General features: G+C 36.0%; 1 protein-coding gene across 1 annotated transcript in view; it reads right to left on the bottom strand.

The window, feature by feature from the left end:
- Positions 1-15973: 15973 nt before the first annotated feature.
- The window catches only part of LOC107739319 (SH3 domain-binding protein 4-A-like), a 39619-nt gene continuing 38529 nt past the window's right edge, over positions 15974-17063 (bottom strand). Inside the window, exon 5 of the mRNA XM_016551407.1 lies at positions 15974-17011. Coding sequence (XP_016406893.1) covers positions 16787-17011 — 225 coding nt within the window. The 3' untranslated portion in view covers positions 15974-16786. The remainder of the gene's footprint in view (positions 17012-17063) is intronic.

Genomic DNA, 17063 nt, shown 5'->3' on the forward strand with positions numbered 1-17063 from the left:
CTGCTGCTGCTGTCTGTGAGTGTGCATGAGGAATACAAATCTGTGTGAACTCCTCCCACACAGGGAAGCAGAAGCACGGAGACGCCAGTTCATAAAGTCACTTCACAACACTGCATGTAAAGCCACTCCATGTAAAGCAAAAAGAAAAAAAAAAGAAAAAAATAAATGTACAAAATAAAACTGTTTAATGCTTTCGCTTTTATATATTTAAACTAATATTGTAATATTTTTATTTTTTTATATATAGAACTATTATTAGTTTATATTGTATAATATTACTAATATTACTTTATATTAGTTTCAGGGTCTGAAGATTGTAATTATGATTTAAAAATTTCAATTGTGACATGTATTTTTTTTTTATTACAATTTGACATTTTTTAATTATTATTATGGTGAGATATCTTCGCTCATTAGACTAAATACATTGTTAAAAAAAAAAAAAAGTTTTGTGAGTCTGCTGACACCTAGTGTAAAATATATGTATAACAACCTATATAAAATAATGTTTACATAAATATTTTTTAAACTGTAACTACAGTTGTAGTTGTCAGCAGATCATTAAAATCCAGTCATGAAGTAACATGCCTGATGCCTGAGATATTAAAAATAATATTGTGTGTGTGTGTGTGTGTGTGTGTGTATGTATAAGGTGGTGGGAATAACATGTCTCTCTCTCTCTCTCTGTGTGTGTGTGTGTTTATAGGTGCATGTGCATGTGTGTTCTGCTTCAGATGTGAGTAATTGCATTGAAGTCCACAGGGAGAAACACACAGACTCAGATTGATATACAATCAAGAGAGCATGTCAGATTAGGAAGAACTAGAAACAGACTGACATTCTAGAGAGAGAGAGAGAGAGAGAGAGAGAATGTATTTGTGAATATAAAACTCAAATTTACTACAGTTGCATAATACGTTATTCATTTCAAGTTGTTTATTATTGTTGTTACTGTTGTTATTCTGTGGGGGAAAAAATCATATAAATCACATACATGTATATACATACGCATATATATATATATATATATATATATATATATATATGAACCTATATATATATATATAATAACACTTTCTAAATATGTATATAAAACAAATCAAAAAACAAATGTACATATTTAATTTTATTATAATTTATATTGCCTTTGTAATTACATAGATTTTTATTGACTTTTATATTTTATTTACACTCAGCCATTCTATTTATTATTATACACGTGATTTTTTGATATATACACAGACGTTTAAAAAACAAATGTACATGTATATTTATTAGAATAATTACAATATTTTGAAGAATGTTTACTGTTATTGTTATTATTGGGGAATTATTACAGAATCTAATTGTTTAGTCAAGGTTGTTACCTGCCAAAAAAGTAGTGTTACTTTTCTACCCCTAGATGTCAGGATTGCAGAAGTTAACAAAAAATAAAAAATAAAAATAGGGCCCTTCCCAGAACAAGTGAACATCAATTTATTTACATGACGGCATAATGTTTCTAACACAATGTACCTTACAGCTCGCACACAAATACTTCAAGCCGACTGGATCCAGTCTGTCTGAGGAGAACGCATGTGTGTATGTGTGTAAGGATGTCAATACAAAAAGGATTTAGGGAAGAAAACAAAATAGCGAGTTCCTGGAAGGAATAGGCTATGTGGGTCTTACAGAGGAGCTGGAACGGTTTATTGTGGCCGAACAATTCAATCCAGTTCAAAGCCCGTTTCACATTCAAATGGGTCTCAAAGAAGAGCAAGACTTCAAAAATTGTGCCTTAGTAATATTCTGCATACATACTTGCTGCTCCAAAATCAAGCATGCTGCCTAACTATACAGCATTTTAAGGGAACAAAGATTTGAAATAGGAAACCAACATTATTATGTTTCTTTCTGTTTTTACTACTCATTTCGGTTGAATTCTAAGAAGACCCAGAAGTCATTACAACGAGTTCAGGGGGTGGGGGGGTCTAAATCATCCAAAATGGCAGACTGAAGAAGTTGAGAGTAACTTTACACAATATTGGTGTATACTATGTATTTTTATGTTTAGAGTACCACATTGTTAGCCTTGCAACATGCTAACATGTATTAAGTAATGATAGCAGGCGTTCTCGCACAGTTAGGATATATGGACTAGATTCAGTATGTTTTTGTACATTTTAAAATGGATAGATGCTAGATGCTAACTGGTCAAGACAGAGTTAATAAATTACAAATGTAAAATACACAGCTAAACAGCTTGTAGCAAAACTGTTAGCAGCACCTGTTGAAGCTTACTATTATCCATGTCAAGGGCAGAATTAGCTTAAAATCTAGTTTTAATGAGTCCTTAAAACTTTTGATTATGTAGAAACTGTTGTAAAAGCTGTCTGGTACATGAGGTGTGCTAATACAGTGTGTAACACCACATATTATACAATATAGCATAATCTTTCATTCCTTAAGCGTGGCATGGCACATTTTGCAATGTATTATTTGTTCCTTACAGAAGTTATTGAATCGTACAGGAAGTGAAGTAATGAGGAAGTGTTTTAAAGGGGTCATCGGATGCAAAATTCACTTTTGTTGTTGTTTGAACATAAATGCGTGTTGGAAGTGTGTGTACACATCCATCCTATAAAGATAAAAATCCACCCAGTGGATTTTAAAATCCCCTTTCTCAAATCAGGCTGTTCTGAGATTCCTGTCAGAATGACGTAGTTCTGCACAGGCCGCTCCCACGATAGTTGATTGACAAGTCCATCTTACCTTCAGACCAGCCCTGAGTGAGCTGTCCGCCATTGTGTTGACTCCGGTGCAGGGTAAGACAAGAATGTCTCCGATTAAGCGATTGAGGTCTTCTGTTGTTGGATGTAATAATGAACATAGCAGTCGTCATTTACTCCCGACATCTGAGCCGCTGAAGACGCAGAGGATTAACGTTACTTTCGTTTTGAAGGGAATGCGCCGATCCCCGATCTGCCTAAATGCGTCTATGTTTGTGCGAATCATTCTTGATCGAGCTTCATCTACAAAAGACGTGAGTATATGTTTTTTTTTTATGAATCTTTGCAAATCGCCTTTCCTAATATGTGCTAGTAAGCAAGTTTCGCGGCTAAAGTAAACAGTACTGCTCGTCGCCCCACAGAAGAGAGGGGCGGGGTCAGCAGAGCTCATTAGCATTTAAAGCAAAATGGACTAGAATGGCTTGCTAAAAACAGAGCTCATTTTGACAGGGTAAAAAGGGTGTTTTTTACATTACCAATGAGAAATTTTAACCAAAGTATATTATAGACTTTTCATTAAGACCCTAAAGAATCATATCAACTAATATAAAATGGGCATCCGATGACCCCTTTAAGACAGAGGACGCCGGGACTCTAACTGCCTGAAGTTGCACATTGTTATAAATGAGCTCAAGCAGGTCCATGCCCTTTAGTCCTTCCTGTCCATTTCGACAGCTGCTCCGACAGCCAGCAGTGGGGAAGAAAGACTAGGGCAATAGGACAACAAACACACACACACTCTTACACTTTTTCTATCCCTCTCTTTGTCACACACACAAATGTGCGAAGGTGGTCTCATTGGTGCAAATGCCACCTACCTATCTATCTATCTATCTGTCTAGATCATTTAAGGGAGTTAAATGTAAATAAATTTAATGGTATTAAACATGCAACTAAATCCCAAAACTTTAACTCTAACTTTGGCCCTATTTTTCACATTCTTCAATAAAGCACATTTTTCCATGGTAGACTAAAACAGCGAAGGATTTTGGATCTTACAAACATTTCAAACTGAATATCCGAGAGCTTTATAGATGCCAAGGGGACGTAAACCTCAGGGTTAATCTAACTCCAGCTGCTCAGGAACATCTTGCCTTCTTTGCTCGCTATGGAAACCAGGCCCTCCTCAGGGAGTTCCTTTGAGGTTCCTCAGAAAAACTGCAAGCAAACAGACCCTACCATTTCATGTTTCTCTCCTTTAAAACACCCTCTCACTTTCTTGAATGCGAAGAGACCTCTTACATTAATGTGTTTTGACGTACAAATTTGCTGTCAGCAGAATCTTCTCATCTCCTTTCTGTTTTACCCACATGAGCTCTTGCGTGAGGAACAGGTAGATGAGGAGCCGCATTAACATGCGAAGAGTGTGCGTAACCGAGCAACAGGCCTGAATGGGATGTGCTACTAATTAGTTTCTGCTCCTGTGAGGCTAATCGATTTTGAATTTGATGATGCTGTAAGATCAGCCAAGACACGATCAGCGGTCTTACATTAGATCAGGGTGATCAACCCTCTGGAACCACCGCCGTATCAAATTAGATTTCTTTTGTATCTCAATTGTTTATGCTAGCAATGCTAACAAAGCTGTTTCGAGGCTACTTATGTTTTAACCCTATAATACTTTATGTATGACACATAGTTTTCTAAGGACTCTGCACCATTACCATGATCAATACTTTCCTGAAAAATCTTTTGTATACAATCTCCTATGCCCCCTAAAGCATTACAAATTAAAATTATTACTATATTATTTCCAAATAAAATAAAGCGAGCTGGTCATGCCGGCATGGCTGTCGACCCCAGGGGGTAAAATTTAAATCTACATATTTTCTCATCTTATTCTTCTAGAATTATTTGAGCTATGCTATGCACATTAACTAAAAAAATAGTGTAATAACAGTTTTCACTCAGACATTGTTATAATTAATTACAAATAAATGGCAAGTAACACTGAATTACATGTAAAAAAAAATATTCTAATAATCTTTGTTTTATTTACATCTTTGGGGGACATTTTTTTATAGTGTAATTTCATAGCTCTTATATATGTTTCTAGTTCAATGATTTTTAGGAGAAACATCTGAGACAAAACTCCTTATTGCTTGGTCTTGTTTACAGTCCTTTTCTTTATGTTTCTCTCTTTCCCAGCATCTCCCACACCATGCTAATCTCTCTCTTTCTCTCTCTGCACTCGCTCAGGTGTAATACGGTCCACCTGTTATCCACAAAGCTTGGCCAAGCAGGAAACTCATGTTTTTCACAACAGATGCAAGCGCACACCAGACGCTGTCTTCCCCTCACCACTCTGAAACTCATTATTCTGCTTTTGAAACAGATGGAATCAAGTTTGTGAAGTGCTGAAAGTTATAAAGTGCTTCCTACGTGACTCAGTACTCATACTTTTGCAATAAGGCCTTTGAAGCTGTTCTGTATTGCGAATATAGGCCAGATAAATGGCTTTGAAAGACACGATGTGGAAAAAAGACACTACATTATGTATTTTAGCACACCAATGCTTCACTGACCAATGAACATCCAGGATCAATAGCTGGATCAGTTTGATAATAGAATACTGCACTCTACCTTGGTGTCTTGGGACTTAGCTTGCTAATTTTCCCTCTGCTTCATGATAAACTTCATAATTAATTTTCTGCATGCACAACGCTCATTGTGTCTTGGCACCTCCAAGTTGAGACTGAATAAGAATGGTTTAAGTAACATGTTTAATTGATGGTGCCAAATTGTAATGAATCAAGCCAAAAACTGGAATGAGACCCTCAGCCATAATTGCTACTTTCCTCTACGGTGCAGCACTAATCTGAGGCAGGGTGATTCTCTCAGGAAACAATGCCATGTATCGCCTTTGCATTTTAGGAGTACTTATTATAGAAAGAATATACTTAAGTGATAACTGAATGTAATGTTTTCAGACACTTAATTGCATGTTAAAATTCTCCCAAAAATGAAAATCTGCTGAAAATGTACTCACCTTCAGGCCATCCAAATGTAGATTAGTTTGTTTCTTTATCAGAACAGATTTGAAGAAATGTAGCATTAAATCACTTGCTCACCGATGGATCCTCTTAAGTGAATGGGTGCCGTCAGTATGAGAGTCAACTGATAGAAAAACCGCAATAATCCACACAACTCCTGCGTGTTGTGCAGGAGTCCCATCAAGGCATTTAACTTTAACATTTTATGCATAATATCGCTTCCTCCAGTGAAAACGTCCATCCTCTGTTGCCCACCAGCATATTTGTTTAGAACTATTTCAGATTTTTTTTTGCTTGTAAACAGTGCTTGATCTGTGCATATTTCTCTCGGGAATCAGCTGAGATGACTCTTACTGGAGAAAGCAATATTATGGATAAAGGACTCATATTTTAGTCGAAAGCAATGATTTGAAGTCAAAAATGTCTTGATGAATTTGTTTTTTTAAAAACATGAAGACATTAATCTGGACTGGTGTGGATTACTTGTGGATTATTGTGATGTTTTTATTAGCTTTATTAGCTGTGTTTTTATTAGTTTGGACTCTCATTCTGACGACACCCATTAACTGCAGAGGATCCATTGGTGAGCAAGTGATGTAATGCTAAATTTCTCCAAATCTGTTCTGATGAAGTAACAAACTCATCTATATCTTGGATGGCCTGTGAACACAAACATTTTTGGATCACATGGTTCAAACAATCTGTCAGTATTCCAGTATGTTTACATTTGTGTCAGCTTTGTCATGCTCATTAGCAGAAATTGTGAGGGAATATATATATATATATAGTTCTGGCATGAAACTCTAGATGGCGCAGTCCGATAGGTCTAACTCAATCTGACCTAATGACATCATTATCACATGGCACAGTTGATTGGTTCTCTCCTGTATCGGTAGCCAATGAGCTCGCTGCTCAACATTCAAATATTTGACTATTGTTTGCTGTAGCAGTTGCAGCTTTCTTCAGAAATCCTCCACCTTCCCCAGCTCCACCTGTATAGGTCTGCTACGAGGTGATTCACGTATGCTATATTATACTAAACTTTAACCCTTAAAGTAATGTATCAGGTATGACACAAAACACTGTGAAAGGAAACATCAGGGGTTATTTTATTTTTCATTATAATGTGTTAAGGGTATGAATTTTAAATTACAGTGACAAGGTTGAAATAATGTTGCATTTCACGGTTAGTAATGATAAATAACTTACTTTGCAAAAACGGTGACTACATAATAGGTTTAGAAATGGGGTCCAAACCTCAATATGACGTAATTTTTTTAAGTCAAGTTTTGTTCAGAATCAATTTCCATGTGATCAAAGACAAATATCAGTCTCTGTTTGACACAGACAGGCTTCAAAAACCTCTGTGAAACATAATTTCTACACACAAAGTCAGAACTACATCCCCTGAAGGACAGGACACTCTACTGTGCCACATCTCTACAGCGTCTGACAAATCAAAGCATGTCACATCAGTCCAAAACCCATCGGGAGCCAAACCCAGCATGGAATACATATTTAATCAGCTGATATGTGAGTGGCCTAAAGGGTTGTCCCAGTGACAAACTGCAGGCACAAGAGAGCTCATTTATCTCACACAGATCGAGGGAATTGAAAGAAATACTGGAGTGCATCACACATAATTTTTTTACATCAGTCCACCGGCCTTATGACCTGACCTTGGAGAGTATTTCTCAAATTAAAAACAAACGAGACTGGACTGAATTCTTTGTTGCTGCAATAGAGCGTAACAGTGACCACTCACTTTTTCAACGACCTTACTTAGTATTATTCTCATTAATTTTCTCCATAAGGTGTTAAGAAAATTCAGTAAAGAGTTTCAAGCACTGAAGCAGCCAGCAAGCTCTGAGACATTTGATCTGAAGCAAAAGCATTTGGAAATTATTGTTTGGAATTATTGTTATTATTATTATTATGTAGATGATTATAAGTTTTAAAACAATATAATCAACATTTTTATATTTATTTTAAAATAATAATACATTTTATTGACTTAGTCAAAAGTATAAAACAATATATTCACAATGCTAATGTTTAATGAAAATTTACATAAATATAAAAATATTTCAATATTTAAAAACACAAATAATTTTTTTTACTTAAAAAGTACAGATTATAAAAAACAATATTTCATTTTTTTAGATTTATAAAATGTATTTTGCCAAATTCATACAAGTTTAAAAACAATATTTCAAAAATATATTTAGCCTAAAATAAAATTGTACTTGATCATATTCTATTGGCCTTACAGTCATGATTTCAAAATATTCAGATATCAAAGTAGTTTGAAAGTGTAGGGAAATCAAATCAATTACATAATTCACATTGCTTCATGGAAGTCTATGGATTTCTTTTGCCACAATTTTTGTTTACTTAATAACAACAACTTCTGATTGGTCCATTTTTCTTATGATTAGTTTAGTTTGAGAATTTGGTGATTAAATAACACTCTTAAAACTATTAATGCTTAACAATAAGGTTCTGTATATTAACAAGGACATAATTCATTTTATTTCAAGCAAATAACAATAAATCCATAAAATATCTTGTTTATTAGGTGTTTTTGGGGCTGGAGAATTTGATTTCTCCGTTTACCCCACAACCTGATTGCATTATTCTTAGGGCGTAAAAAATAATCTTTTTCCAACTCAAAAGGATGTTTTCCCATCATTTTCAGTTTTCCAGGTGCATTTCTTTTCATACCATTGTAACCGAGCATTTGCATGTGCTGTGTAATTATGGAAATGAGCTTTGTCGGGCCAACTCAGCGAGCACGATCTGGACACCTTGTGAAATTGGAAATGAGTTAGCGTCGCTTGCCTGCCACAGATTTAGAAGACAGGAGTTCAGATTCAAAAGGATGCTTAAAAATTTTTTTTTTTTAAAAACACGAGGGGAGATGCTTGTTGGGCTTTATGGCACTGAAATAGCCTACCTGAAATACATTTGTGATTATGAAAAGGTCAGAGCTGTTAAATGTGAACCATTTCTCCTGAATTGAAACTTCTTAAATACAACAATAAATAAAAATTGACACCATTTATTTGCTCAAATGTCTCTGGGCTTAGTGTGCACAATCACTCATTGTGTAATATCGTTAAGATAGGCTATGTTCATAATTTGTAAATGTACCAAGAAGGTACAGTGGTATCGCATCAGATGGCAACACAATGATTTGAAATGTTTACCATATTAATTACCATATTAATGTGGCATAGTATTTACAAAGTACTTCAAATAATCATGGTGTGAGTACAAAAATATGGTATTACCATGTTAAATGAGGGGGGGGGGACCATGGTATTTTCATGGTATATTACTAAAACAAAAAATGGCTTTGTGGTGCCTGTCTACTGATATTGTAGAATCTGGATGGATGGATGGATGGCATGTGTCCAGAAAAACATGGTAATACCATGGTATATGACCCCAAAAAATCATGGTGTAGCCTATGTCTAAAAATGTGGTTTACTTTTTGGTAGGCTAGTGTTCTTTTCCACCTAAATAAACCTTTAATGGATACAATTAAAGGTAGGGTAGGCAATTTCGGAAAGGCTAGCAACAGCAAGCTAGCATTGAAAGCAAGATCCCACCTTCCCTGCATAATCACTCTGCAAAGCCACACCTCCTCCAAAACACATGAACGCACTCAGGCAGACAAGAGGCTAATCAGCGACTCAATGAGACAGTGTTGGTGGAGAGTTGAATGCAACGCTGTAAGATTACCTCATGTCTCATTTACTGGTGAGAAAACATTACAGTACAAAAGCACATAATATTACAATAATAACAAATTCCATTCTCACTCTCTGCAACTGACCTATCGGTAAGCCCCTCCCCTTGAATGCAGATGAGCCAATGGCAGTTGAGTATCAGTTGCACAGGGACATCTTTAGGTTTCAGTGCCATAGAGAAAAATTGGAAGATCCAAAGCTCTCATCGGTTTGATGGTGTTTAGGCTACAAAAATGGTAAAAGGATGTGCCTGGGGTATTTGTAACACTGATTCCAGGTATCCTGAGAGGATGGTGCCATTATGTGGCAGACTAGTGCATGATTGTTCATCTGTGGTACGCAGCAGGTTCACATGGTGTAGTAATCCAATGATGTGGGCGTAGTAACCTCGTTCCCTAAGGATTCAACGCCAATCCCAATGAAGACAAAATATTCATTGTCTGGTTGTCATACACTCATTAAGAGAAGTTAAGTTAGTGAGTCCATGCTAATGTACAAACCTAAATAGCTAACTGTTCTCACGTCATATACAGTGTAGGTCAAAAACACATAAACGAAGGTCTACATTTCAGAGCCCCTCCATATTAAACTGCTTAAATGTACATTTATAATCTTACCCTGCGGTACATGAACAGTGTTGATCCTGGATGTTGTCATCTGCGATCGTGACGACCGTAACATGAGGCTTCTCCCGCTTGCATTGTGTTCTGTAAACCCTTGCTTCCAAATTAATCTTGTTACCCACCATATTTATTTTAAGATCTTTTATATATCCCTCCATGGCATATTTATGTCACACTTGAATGCTCCTCAACGAGAGGTGGTCCTTCTGTGTCCAAAATTTTTAAAAAACATCTTGGGACAAGGTTTTCACACTGACAGCTGTCATTGTAAGACAGTTAGCAACTTGCTTGTTTGTCTGAGTTAGCAACAGTAACTAAGGGGGGCGGGGCTTACCGATAGATCAATAGCATAATGGAACACTCTGATGACATATGTCTGTGCGAACAAGGTGCGCAGAGGTATGCAAATGCATTACATTGACAGGCAGATAGGATACTCAACCAGTATAACAAAATATGTTTTTGAACCAAATCACCTAGCCTTCCTTCATCAAGTCCCGCCATTCATCATTTACCATTGAATATTCCTTTTTACCACAAAATACATCATCATGCAGAAGTTAAATGTTTAATGTTTAAAGTTTAATGATGTCTAATATAAGTGCATCCACTTAAGTAACTGGTTTTCATTCAGTTGTACCGTTAATGTTTGCACCTTTCACTGAGAATGAATCCATACCCACAAAGAGGAGCAGAAGAAGGAGCTATTGATTTATTCTTCCAACTGTTAGCCGTCCGCTGCACTCTGCGGTATGAGGAGATGTTAATTAAAGGGCTTTACTTCAACAGCGAGGGCAAGTCGAGCTCTCGCACTCTCTCTTTCATATTAACTTTCCATTCCGAGTCCGTTTCTTCCACCTGCACATCATTCACCTTCAGCACTTCCTCACTGGACTGTCCGAACAGGAATATAAATAAGATGGACCTGACTCCCTCAGGAAACGTTTCGTCTGTTTTATTGCAAGATTGGGTACTAAACTAGGCTGTTTACTCACCTTTCATTGCTGCTATAGGAGACAAACGGGTGTTAATGACTCACAGGATGCTGGGTATTGAACTCGGAGAAAGGAAATTTAAATTAGTCTCCTACCTCAGGCTGTGTGTAAATGTGTGTGTGTGTGTTCACGAAACCGTTACTCCTCACAAACTGCTGACAAGCAGCTGTGTTTATGTGTATACTGTAGAGGGTTGTCATACAGACAACACATTATGAAAGGTGTAGAAAGCGATTATTGGGGGGGAAAAAAAATATGCATCAAGTAACCCACGTGTTGAAGTTATGAGCCAAACACAGTTTGGCATTTACACTAATAGGATTGTTTAAAGGTGCACTCTGTAATTTTCTCCCCAATAACAGTTTTATACATTGACATTAAAATAGGCCTACATTAAAAATGTAGAAATTCTCTTTTTTAAAACTCACATTTAAATTTTTTAAACATTTCATACATAATTACATACATTAATTCAAAAATACCATTTGTTTGTCGTGTATAACTTTAATCAAGAAACAATTTGTACCTAAAAAGAACATAAAACCATGTTTTTGTTTTATCTTTTTTTTCCCCAAAAGTAGCCTACCACTCGTTTCTTAATATGTAAAATGTAATGAACATTGAAAACTATTTTAAATTTATATTTTAAACCCAGATAGCACACTTACGTCTGCAAGATGTCTGTTAAAGATCGCTTCATCTGGAAAGCATCTGCCGTGTACAAACATCTGATAGACGGCTTTATTAAGATGTCAGTTTTACATACACTCTAAATCATAAACATCTTAAAAGACATTTTTCTAAACGTCTATTTGACATTTGATAGGAAACGTACTATTGCAGATGAGCAAACACTAAAAAAATATGTCTTGCTGATGTAAATGCAGACGTCAACTAGACATCTCCGCGAAGATTTTCGTAAATATTTTTACAATCATACTCCATGTATAATCACAGTATATCAGTAGTCTAATAAAAGCGTATTTATTTTACATTCATTGCATCTGAAATCAAGCTTCTCTATAAAGAATGAGAATGTGACGTAACGCCGCTTCGAGTTCTGGGAAACTGCTGTTTATCCGCCATACTTGCAGGATAGCGCTGGCTTTCCGCTATTGAGTTTAGGGCAGTATTTGATTGTTTGTCGTGATTGTGAAAAATGTCACCAGTGTATGTCATTCATACTGCATCGATAATTGCAATAGTAACTCAGATCATCGTACTCCTCATTCTCTATTATATAGTAGGCAAAAAACAGCATGGCAAAAGAGTATGTCCAAATACATAGTATCCGAAAAACAGTTGGCGAAAAGTACCCAGATGACTTACTACTTCCGATGCGATTCTGAAGTGTGCATTGGATGGACACTTTAAAATCCCACGAGACCACGGGAGAGGATTAGTGAATGGCAGTGAAGCAATAGGTGCATCTGACTTCATGCAGCACTGTGCAGATCGATCGCAATCTGACTTTAAGCAGTGCATGCCGGTTAGTAATTTTGTCCGACTTGAGACGGCGCCGACGCCACGTCATGGTCACGTGTGGCACTTTTTTTTTTTACTGTAGTCGCAATGTTATATTGAGTCACGTTTATCATAAAACACTGATGAAAGCATATATTCCCCCACTTTATTAGTATTTAAATAGTATACATTTACGTTGAACTTTATTCTTGAACAGATGGCGATGTATTAAACTGGCGATGTATTAAACTGGTTGCTACAAAACTGATTCCTTTAGGTATTGCATTTCACACCATTTAAACCACAAATCTAATCAGGTCCACATTATTTTGAGACCTTCAATGTGTACTAGTTTTTTTTTTTTTTCATCTTTAAAAAGGCATACTCCTTTAGCCAATCAGCATCAAGCATTCACCCGTATCCTGGCAACCATGAGGAATGTTTCCCTGCATCCCGCTGTGTGGCCTTGCCACATCTCCGTGGATACGCACAAGCTCTCAGTGTCAGCTGCCCATTGTGATGTGTAATGCATTGCTGGAACATTTAGGCCCAATTAACCTAGTTTTGCAATGGATGCCTTTGACAGACAATCATGTCATCAGAATGGTGATCATTGCCTTTGATCATTAACAGGAATGCGAACTTATTAAAAGGAAGGGTGTCGCATGACAGGAATACGTTTCAGAAAGAGCAAATGATAGGGCTTTTGTTTGTCTTGTGTGAAAGAAAACAAGAATTTGGGGTGTTTGTTTGGTTGGTTGATCCATTTCCACTGATCCAACGGTTTATTATTTCTGCCACTTGTTTTGCATCTGCACTTGAATTTCTGTCACAATCTGTGGTCTATGAGAAGCGAAGGGTGTGACATAAACAGAAAAGAGCTTTGGAGGCTCATCCTCCTTTGCACCTCGAGACATTTTACTCCTCAGAGAATCCTCACGCTTTTAAGCCACCAACATGGAAAGACTCCATTAGATGAAGAAAATGGATCAAATTCCTTTTTCTAAAACTTAAAGCTTAATATTTCAAAAGAAGACACCTTTAAAATGACTCAGTTCATTTATTCTTTAAAAAATAAAATAAAATTAAAAAGAGCCATTTCATTCTTTCTCATAGAAGTTCGGCTTTAAGTTTATCTCCCGAAAACATGTCCACATTACATTTTCATGCCAATTAAGAATAATTTGTCACATTCTGATATTCAAAAGCTGTCCTGACATTTTACAATTTTTTTTTTTTTTTTTTTTTTTTTTTTTTTTTTTTAAAAAAAATTTTTTTTTTTTTTTTTTTTTTTTTTAAGTAAGAATTTCTGCTTGCTTTCTTTTGATTTCAGAGTAAAACTTGGTTTGGACATGTTCTTGATCCTGTATTTTAAGAAAACTTAACATAACACGCTGCCATCTAACTTCAAAGAACGTGCAATGAAGATGAAGGAAAAATGTTAATAGGACTCAAGGGAATATTTGTCAATTTGCTCTGTTTCTAGCCGTAACAAATCCTGTCACTGACACTTGACATGATAACTGTAGACATCACAATCAATGAAATCAAGCACATCAGAGTCCTCGACACCTGTGAAAAGACCTAAATATTTACTGCAGGGGCTCCAGCTGCTCAGGCTGTGGTTGTGCCCTTAATTTAGTTTCATTTGAGTAATTTAAAATACTTCACTGTCATCTACTGCATTCAACAAACTTCTAAATAAGGATTTTTTTTTTTTTTTTTTTTTTTTTTTCATGCAATCATTTCCTGGGTTTAATTAGTCATGTATAAAATGAATCTAACAAATGTTAATTAAAATATTAAGTATTTTAAATGCCAACTACAAGATACTGCATCTGGAATTTCAACCAAGATTAAAGCAATTTTTCAACGAAAAATACAATAATTTACTCACACACTTGTCGCTCCTGTATGACATTCCTGTTCTTTTGTGGAAAAACAAAAGGACATTTATTTGAAGACTAGTTCTAGTTGCTCTTTTATAAAATGCGCACTGATTACAAGCTTCAAAAGCAACATAAAAGTATCATACAATTCTCTGTGTGATTCATACGCTATTTATAAATACCTTCTGAAGCCATATGATAGCTTTGTGTGAGGAGCAGACTGAAATTAGTATTTAAGACATTATTGTGAACAGGTGTTTTGCATCATAGCTGCTACTATATTGTGCAATTTAGCACAGCTGGAATGCTTTATCAATCAATCAACATCCATGACTGGACCTACCCATTTTTTCATAGGTTATAGCATTTGTTGTTGTGATTTGATGTTTGCGCTGCATTTATGTCTTTATTGACTCTAGTCATCATGCTTTTCTTCTTTAATTATGATTGTAATAAAACAGTCTTGATTTTATAGTGCCCATTCAACTTTCTGCAAGCTTATAATTAATTTAGCAATTAAAATAGACTCTTAAGGATCGGATTACCGAGGACTCAGATAGGCTATAGCTTAGTCCTTCCAGTTCAGGAAACAGCGTTTCCGCAGCGCCACTAACCAGAATGGTTACACACACTACTACACCGTCATTTAACCACACTACACTACACTACACTACACTACACTACACTACACTACACTACACTACACTAATGCAAATAAATAAAAATAATAACTTACGTCGAAGGACGTAACAGTATCTTGTTTCAACCGTGGAAAGATGTCAATACACAGCATTTTTCAATGAAAAATGAAAAACGACATTTACCTATTCTCCTGTATGGTTTGTTTGTCGGATAAAATGACAGGTTTGGCGTTATGATTGGTCAGATCGGCTGTCAATCAAACTCCCAGCGAAGGGTCAATTGTGACGTCGCAATCATGAGAAATCGTTGCGATAACAAGAAATGATATCGCAATGGTCAGATATAAAGTTGCACTTAAGAAATTTGCAATAATAAGAAATAGTTAATAGTTGCAATAAGAATAGAGTGATAACTTGAAGTCAGACAAAGTTCACAGTTATGAAAAATAGTCGCAATAAAGAGAGAACTGACCAACTTTAAATTTACTGCTGCTTTATTGAATCCATGGGAACAACATGGGACAGCATGTTTAATTTGTTTTCTTGCTAAATATACTAAGACAATGTGAGAATTATAACTTTTCAAACAGTTACTCTCAAACATCTCAAATAGCTAGCACAAAAACAAGTTATAAATGTGACAAAACTCTAAAACACCAGAATATTTATGTATAAATACATACATTCACTTTTTCCCTACATGCTGTTCCAAAAAACAGCACAAAATCTCCTTGACATGTACAGGACGTATAAGAAATGATTATTATGTTTTAAAACCAACAAAAAAGCTTTTAGAACATAAAACATAAAAGAACACAAAAGTCTAAAAATGAAAAATTGTAGGTACAAAAAATATAAATGTAAAACAAAAAATCATCAGTCATAAAATCACGCTATGATCTGTTCATTTATTAATCTGACTGCATTTGTTTCTTGACAGAAACACTGAATGAGTGACTCACAATTGAAACTAAAGCAACACTGCAATTTAATACCTAGTACATGGTGCGATATCTGGTCATACAAATGCAAACTTGCAAAAGCTTGAAGGGACAAAACACAGTCTGAACTTACCATCTCAACACACCATATGCTCCTTCCTCTCACGTAACCAGTTTGTAGTGTTTCGTGTTTCTAGTAAGACTAATTCTTCTTTCTGTGCAAAGCAACTGACACAACAAATCAGTGGAATAAAATCACAAATATGGAATGCTTGAGCAATTGGCAATGAAATACAGAACATCCAGACCAAGACAAACATGGATAAATCTGATGTCACAAAATAGACCTTCGTTTTCAGTAACGAACAAAGATGTAAATCTGTTTTTTTATGAAAAGAATTGTTCTTGAAAAATGCGTGATCGTAAAAAGTGATCGTAAAAATTTCCTTTGTGCCATCCGGTATAAAAAATATAGATATCACAAAGAAGAAAACTGATAAAAACGCCTTCAGAAATAAAAAAAAATAGCTACACTTTAAACACTCTGTGTTTTGGCTTTATTGGCTTTCCGCATGCCCTTATATGGACGTGGACAGGTACAGGAAGTCCTCACGGCTATTGAATTGAGGTAAACTCACAGCTGACGGTGACGTAGAAAAGTGTGTGTCTGTTAAAAGTTCTGAGGTGATGTCGAAACTTAATTGTGAGGAGATGGAGCTAAATGGCACAGTCATCCTGAGGGGCGGAGCTAAAGGCGGAGCTTCGAAGCAAGTCGAGGCAATTGACAAGGATAAGGGTGCCGGTGAGGTGCTTCCAGCGTTTGGTGATTGGATTCTTCATTCGGTCCAGGCCCATGTGCAGTTCATGGATGACATCGCGGTAACTGTCGCCAATCTGAGCGGCCCACGTCAACAGGAAGTCGTAGGCTGGTTTCCACATGGCCTGAAATGATAAGATAAATGGAGATTATATCATCTGATCGAATTCACGAATG

This window comes from Sinocyclocheilus rhinocerous, unplaced genomic scaffold (assembly GCF_001515625.1).
Source record: "Sinocyclocheilus rhinocerous isolate Xijiao unplaced genomic scaffold, SAMN03320098_v1.1 scaffold945, whole genome shotgun sequence".
Classification (NCBI taxonomy): Eukaryota; Metazoa; Chordata; class Actinopteri; order Cypriniformes; family Cyprinidae; genus Sinocyclocheilus; species Sinocyclocheilus rhinocerous.